Source organism: Myotis brandtii, unplaced genomic scaffold, assembly GCF_000412655.1.
Source record: "Myotis brandtii unplaced genomic scaffold, ASM41265v1 scaffold411, whole genome shotgun sequence".
NCBI lineage: Eukaryota > Metazoa > Chordata > Mammalia > Chiroptera > Vespertilionidae > Myotis > Myotis brandtii.
In genome coordinates, this window is record NW_005365804.1 from 1,189,574 (window position 1) to 1,196,928 (window position 7,355).

At 55.9% G+C, this 7,355-nt stretch overlaps 1 protein-coding gene across 1 annotated transcript in view; it reads right to left on the reverse strand.

The window, feature by feature from the left end:
* DRC7 (dynein regulatory complex subunit 7) overlaps positions 1-7,355 on the reverse strand; it is a 24,678-nt gene that overhangs the window by 11,187 nt on the left and 6,136 nt on the right. Inside the window, exons 5-8 of the mRNA XM_014545544.1 lie at positions 6,764-6,922; positions 5,304-5,522; positions 3,255-3,383; positions 610-682 (exon numbers count right to left, since the gene is read on the reverse strand). Of these exons, the coding sequence (XP_014401030.1) occupies positions 610-682; positions 3,255-3,383; positions 5,304-5,522; positions 6,764-6,922 (580 nt within the window). The remainder of the gene's footprint in view (positions 1-609; positions 683-3,254; positions 3,384-5,303; positions 5,523-6,763; positions 6,923-7,355) is intronic.

The following is a 7,355-nucleotide window of genomic DNA, read 5'->3' on the forward strand; positions in this document are numbered from 1 at the left end:
CCGGCCTGTTTGAAATGAATAAAACTAAAAAAAAAAAGACCGTACCCTTTTATGTAATGATGTTTACTTTGAATTTATATTAGTTCACACAAACACTCCATCCATGCTTTTGTTCCGGCCCTCCGGTCCAGTTTAAGAACCCACTGTGGCCCTCGAGTCAAAAAGTTTGCCCACCCCTGGTAGACACTCCCAGACGGGAACCTCCGTGGCCAGCAGATGTCAGCAGGAGGCATAAGCCACCCTGTCCTGCTGCTTTCCCTGGTCCTGACCTCCCTTCCCCTGTGCCCTCTGGATGCTGTGCACAGCCTCCCCCTGGCAGGGTGGGGCGAGGGAGGGGAATGACTATCCTGGTCCTTGGTCCTCCACTACCCCCCCACACACACACACCTTCCCTCATCCAGCGGTGTCAGCTGAGCCCCCTCCTGTACACCAGGCTGGTGGGCTCGCCACCCGGGCAGAGCTGAGTGTGTGTGGCAGGAAGGAAGGACGAGGAGGGGGCAGAAGGGGTGGGAGTGAGGGGCTGAGGGGCCAGGGCAGCCTTGGCTGGTGTCCCCCTGGGCCACTGTTGCCCAGGCCCTGGGGAGGGGGAGCGAACACACACGGACACACCTTCGGAGGAGATCTCGATGGGCTCCACCCAGGAGTGCGGCATGTCGAAGCCCTTATCCTCATCCTCCTTGCCCTGTTGGGAGAGGCGGGGCGGGGTCAGAAGTGATAGGCAGAGCCTCTGCCTTGCCTGCCCCCCGCCCCCCTTGACCAGGGGTCCTCAAACTTTTTAAACAGGGGGCCAGTTCACTGTCCCTCAGACCGTTGGAGGGCCGGACTATAGTTTAAAAAAAAACTATGAACAAATTCCTATGCACACAGCGGCGGCAAAAACACCTGGCGGGCCGGATAAATGTTTTCGGAGGGCCGCATGTGGCCTGCGGGCCGTAGTTTGAGGACCCCTGCCCTTGATCTTGCCCAAGGTCAAGCCAGGGTGGCGTGTCAGCTCCCCTAGGGAAGCCAGAAGTCAGGGCAGGTCTGACCTGGCCTGGTGTGACCCAAGATAGGGAGGAAGGGGAGCGGCCTGCTCCCGGGGGGCTGGGACCATCCCTGCAGCATCCCTGGGACCATCCTGGCTGGGCAGCAGCACCCCTGCCCTGCACGCCCCCCTGCCCTCGGTGGTCAGAGGCACCAACGTGGCCATGGCCCTTGGTCGAGAGGGGCTTGGAGTCAGGTGGACCCAACAGCAGCTCAGGGGTCCCGGGAAAGTCTTAACCGCTCTGAGCCTCCGTTTCCCAACTGGGGCCTTGGGAGGGTTCAGGGGTAGAAGGCACATAAAGAGCTGGGGACACTGCCTGGCTGTCCTTATTGGCTGGTTCTTTCTCTCTGAGCCTTGATTTTCCCCAACCGTGCAATCAGGCCTGGCCTAGACAAGTGGTCCTCCAACTAGGGCCGTGGTCGGTAAACCGCAGCTCGAGAGCCACATGCGGCTCTTTGGCCTCTTGAGTGTGGCTCTTCCACAAAATACCACGTGCGGGTGCGCACGTACAGTGCGGTTGAAACTTCGTGGCCCATGGGCAGAATTCGGTATTTTGTGGAAGAGCCGGTATTTTGTGGAAGGGCCACACTCAAGGGGCCAAAGAGCCGCATGTGGCTCAAGAGCCGCGGTTTGCCGACCACTGACTAGGGGACCACAGAAACCTGAAAAAGATGTTCTCAATTTAAAGCTTTTCACCCACAAACGTGGCTCAGGCCTTTGCCGCCTGCTCATCTCATCGGGCCACCCCTCACGGACAGCAGGGGGCGCCTGTGCATCGGATTTACTGTCGGGTCCCCAGAGCTGAGGACACTGAATACGCCCAATACAATTTCCCGGGGTGTCTACACTGCTGTGCCTCGCATGTCACACCGATGGTCTCGTTTGTCCTGAAGCAGTTCCAGCAGATGGAACAGAGTCGCCGCGGAGAACCCAGAATACAGAGCCAAGCTGTCACATCCCAGGTTCACATCCCCGCTCTGTCACTTACTGGCTGTGTAACTCTGGGTAAAGTTACTTCAGCCCTCTGCGTGTGAGTCTTCCTATCTGTAAAAGGGGATGGTCACCATCAACGGTAAGACTAGTACCCACCTCTCCCGGTGGTTGCGGAGATTTAGACAAGTTAATTCAGGTTCAGCACCGACGGGCACTTCGTAAGGGCCGTACGAGAGTTACCTATTGCTATGGTAGGATTGCGTCTCCCAGAATCCATATGAACTCGCCCCCAGGACCTCAGAACATGACTATATTGGGAGACAGGACCTTTAAAGGGGTAATTAAGGTAAAATGAGGTCATTAGGGTGCGCCCTAATCCAATCGGACTGGTGTGCTTAGAAGAGGAGGGGATTAGGACATAGGACACACAGAGGGAGGACCCCATGAGGACACGGGGAGACGACAGCCATCCACAAGCCCAGGAGAAGAAACCAACCCTGCTGACACCTTGGTCTTGGACTTCCAGCCTCCAGAACTGTGAGGCAATACATTTCTCTTGTTTAAGCCCTGCAGCCTGTGGTACTTGGTTATGGCTGCTCTAGCCAATGAATGCACCTATTATTAGTTCCATGACTATAACTGACCCATTGACCCCACACCTCCACTTGACATACGGAGGATGAAACTGAAGCTTGCAGTGGTCAGGGAGTTCGCCCAAGGTGTCACAGCCAACCCCCAAGGCCTCTGGGCCCCTGACCTCACACACAGGCCTTCCTGCCGATCTTCCCGGAGGACTAGGAGATCAGAGGAGGGATGCTGGCGGCTGGGGGAAGGCCCGAGGTGAGTGACCTTCAGAAGGACTAATAGGACGGACAAGAAAGGCCTAGCAGTGCTTGGGGGAGGTCACAGTGGCTCTGCAGGAAGGCCCAGAAGTGAGGGGCTTCCCGGGCCTGTGAAGGGGGTCTTAGCAGCCTGCTCCAAGGGCATACTCCCTGAACAGGATCATGTGTGTGTGTGGGTGGGGAGGGGGGGGGGAGGCAGGGACAGGACCTGAATGCAAGTCCCAGCCCTCCCCTACCCCATTGGGTCATTGGATCTGTCTGGGCCTCAGTTTGTCCATCTATAAAATGAGGCCATAATCCAGACCCTTGAGGAACTTATAATCAGTCTATCTGGACTGTCCTCTCCCATACGCATGCATGCTAGCGGGACTTTTGTCAGGCCAGCCTGAACCAAGACCAAGTATGAAGCCCCTCACCTCCCCCTGCCCCCAGCCCCCTAGGCAGGTGAGACTCACCAGGTTTTCTACGTCATCATCATCAACCAGGTTATCATCATCATCATCCAGGATCGATAGGTGAGGCTTATCGGTCCCCAGAAGCAGGTACTCCCACCTCACAGGGTCTCCCAGGTCAAAGATCAAGTCCTGATGGAGGAGGAGACCAGCTGAGCACACCCCACAGCCTTCACGCCCCCCTCCTGCTCCACAGGGCACAGCAGGGACCTGGGCCCCGGGTCAGAGGGGCACAAAGTGGGCTCCGGCAGCCCCTGTGAGTCCATGCCCACCCTCCTCATCTCAACAGGGAAACCGAGGCCCCGAGGGGGGCTGGAACCCCCCTTCTGTTGCTCAGTCTCCCACGAAGAAGTCCCACTGTTGGTCTCTGGGATAGGTCTGGATGTGGGGCGATTCTGCATTGCCTGGGGCGTCCCAGGCAGTGTGCAGAGCAAACACAAGCCAGTGAGAGGTTATGGGAGGGGAGATGGCAGGCTTGTAAAAAGCCCTCCTTAGGGTGTTGCTCACACCAGGGGGAAGGGAAGCAGGCAGGCACACGTGGCATTGCACAGAGGAGGCAGGTGGGGTTTCTCCTCCGTGGCCTGGGTCCCCCACCTCTGTTCATCCCAGTCCACCTGTGCCTAGGCTCACCTGCCAGGTAACTCCCAGCAGGTGGGGAGCACCCCACATCCCAGTCAACCCCCCCAGGGTGGCATGCTGTCCCCAGAATCAGTGTCCCAGAGGGAACTGAGAAGGAAGAAGAGATGGGAGGATGGAGAGATGGGAGGATGTATGTTTGTATGTATGTATATACTAGTATGGATGGATGGATGGATGGATAGGAGGATGGATGCATGAGGTAGTGGGACACAATATGGCTTCCTTGTCTGCCTCCCTTTGGGAGTTGAGTGTCTTCAACTCACGTAAGTGGCTCTGAGGTTATATACTAGTATATCTATATATATAAAAGCCTAAGCAACCGAACGACCGGTTGATTGGTCACTATGATGCGCACCGACCATCAGGGGGCAGATGCTCAATGCAGGAGCTGGCCCTTGGTGGTCAGCACACTCCCACAGCAGGAGCACAGCTCAGCTGATCGACGGGCACCAGACCCTGGGCTCATGGCTGGTGAGCGCTGCTGCAGCAGCACAAGTCTCTCCCACGGCCGTAGCGGCGCTGCCGAGCAGCAGCAGGTACAGAGGGGCTGGGATGAGTGGGAGCGGCTCAGCACCTAGCCTGGGCTTGGGCTCCTCCCAGACCACCAGCCACTTCATGCACTACTACATCCCTCGGGCCAAAACCGGCAGTCCGACATCCCTCCGAGGGGTCCTGGATTGAGAGAGGGCGCAGGCCAGACTGAGGGACCCCACTAGTGCACAAATCCGTGCACCGGGCCTCTAATATATATACACACACACATATATATATCTCCTATATAATAAAAGCCTAATATGCAAATTGACTGAACAGCAGAATGACCGGTCGCTATGATGTGCACTGACCACCAGGGGGCAGACACTTAATGCAGGAGCTACCAACAGGCCCCAGACCAGCCAAGGAGGGTGCCAGCGAAAGGCCCCCCCCTCCCAATAATCTTGCCAGTCGCCCCACAGAGGGAGGTGACTGGTGGCAGTGGGGGGGTGGGGCCGGTGAGCGGTTGGTGCCAGGCCAGCCAAGGTGGGTGCCAGTGGGGGCCCCCGGTCACCCCACAAATGGGCCCTGAATGCCTGCCAGGCCTAGGGACTCTACCTGTGCACGAATTTTGTGCACCGGGCCTCTAGCATATATATATTTATGGAAATTCTTTGAGCTGTACGCTTGGGGTGCATGTATTTTTTCTGCCATGTATGCTGCATTTCAATACAATGTTTTTAAGTCATTCAGACAAACTAACCATCCACATTGTACAGGATACACAGATCGAAAGAGAGACGATCCCAGCAGAAGGGAGTGGGCTCTGGAGACTCAGCTCTGGGGAAAGTCTGCAGCCCTGCAGGCCTGGTGGCCAGCTCTGCCGCAGGTCACCCCCCGCCCCCCACTGCCACACCCACGCAGGCCCCTGCCCAGCACCTTGCAGCAGTTCCAACAGTCCTGCATGTTGACCCAGTAGTTCTTGTGGTTCCACAGGCTCTCGATGCCCAGGAAGTGGTCGTCCTGGGTGCTGTAGCTGCGTGCCGTTAAAGGGTCAATGAAAAAGCTCTCGGGCACCTCGCGCTTCCCCGACAACACCAGCACCCACGAGTGCACCCGCAGGCCGTACAGGGGGTCGGGTTTCGCATTCTCCGCCTCCTGCACAGAACAGGTGGGTGACCATGGGCCACGTGGGTGGGAACGGGGGAGGGGGTCATCTCCCCGGGGCTAGGGAATGGGCAGGAGAGCTGAGTTCTGATCCAGACTGTCCCATTGGCTGGCTGTATGAGAATATCCTCCCACCTTTCAGTCAGTTTTCTTATCAATAAAGTGGGAGGGACTGACTCGATCTGGGGTTTATAAACTGGGCTCTTTGGAGTGCTAGGGTAGCTGGGATTTACTGGCTTCCTGTGTTGTGATTTGTGGTGAGATTTCGTCCAAAGAAAGGTAGTGGGACACAATATGGCTTCCTTGTCTGCCTCCCTTTGGGAGAAGGGTGACTGTGTCATGTTCATTCTTGTATCCCTAGTGCCTAACCAGAGGAGATGCTCCGTAAATACCATATGGGATGAAAGGAAAGAAAGGAGGGAGGAAAGGAGGTGGAAGCAAGGATGGGAGTGTGGATGGGTAGGAGAGATGGAAGGAAGGAAGGAAGGAAGGAAGGAAGGAAGGAAGGAGAGATGGGAGGATGGAGAGATGGGAGGATGTATGTTTGTATGTATGTATGTATATACTAGTATGTATGTATGTATGGATGGATGGATAGGAGGATGGATGCATGAGGGAAAGATGGGAGCATGGATAGAGAGATTGGAGAATAGATGGATGGGAGGATGGGTAGATGGATAGAGAGATGGGAGGATGGATGGAAAGATGGGAGGAATGATGGATAGATGGATGGATGGATGGATGGATGGATGGATGGATGGATGGAGAGATGGATGGATGGGTGGATGGATGAAGAGATGGATGGATAGATGGATGGGTGGGTGGATGGATAGATGGATGGATGGATGGATGGAGAGATGGAGAGATGGGTGGATGGATGAATGGATGGAGAGACGGATGGATGGATGAATAGATGGATGGATGGATAGATGGTTGAGGATGGATGGGAGAGTCTATGTAGGTGAGTCTTTAGTGAGAGAGTCTGGAATGAGGCAGACACCAGAACTGCCCAGGCAGCAGAGCTCTGCCATGAGAAATCTATCACCAGAAGCTGGCTGACCACCAATGGGAGATTCCCAATGGCCAGGCCGAGGTGGTGAGAGGTAGAGGAGGGGATTTGGACCTGGGTGTCCATACACATATCTCTTCCATGACCTGTGTCTTTCCCGTTCCTAGAAACGCCTTCTCAAGAGCTGAGCTCAGGGGTTGAGGACCGAGGACCGTGGACCCACCTGGAGGCGCTCCTCTTCCTCCTTCAGCCGCTTCTCCTCCTCAGCTTTGATCTTTTCCTGCTTCTTCCTCTCCTGGTCCTGCTCGTACCTGCTGGTCAGGTCCCTGGGGGGTTTGACGGCGTACTTCTTAGGTGGCGCCACTTGCTTCCTCTGGACTGTCTGTCACCGAGCAAGAGAAGAACATCAGCAGCCGCGAACCACCACCCATGGGACCAGGAGATCAATCACAGCTGGGCCTGGAGCCTGCGAGCTCTCTCGCTTGCAGCTGCATGACCTTCCGCGTCCCTAACCTCGGGCTCTTCTGTAAATTGGAATGGGAATAACAGAATCTTCTCCCAGGAGTCTTCTGACAAGACAGGGAAATGCCATGGGAGGTGCCCATTAGTCCCGGCACTCGGGAGATGTGGTTTTCTCTCCTCCACAGCTGCCCCCCCCCCGCCCCCGCCTTGATGCCCACATGAGCTGTGATCTGGAGAGTGGGGCAAACTGTCAGGAGTCAGATTTTGCCATTGGAGAGTTTCATATCGTTATTTTATTTATTTTAGAGAGGAAGGGAGGGAGAGAGAGAAACATCAATGATAAGAATCATTGT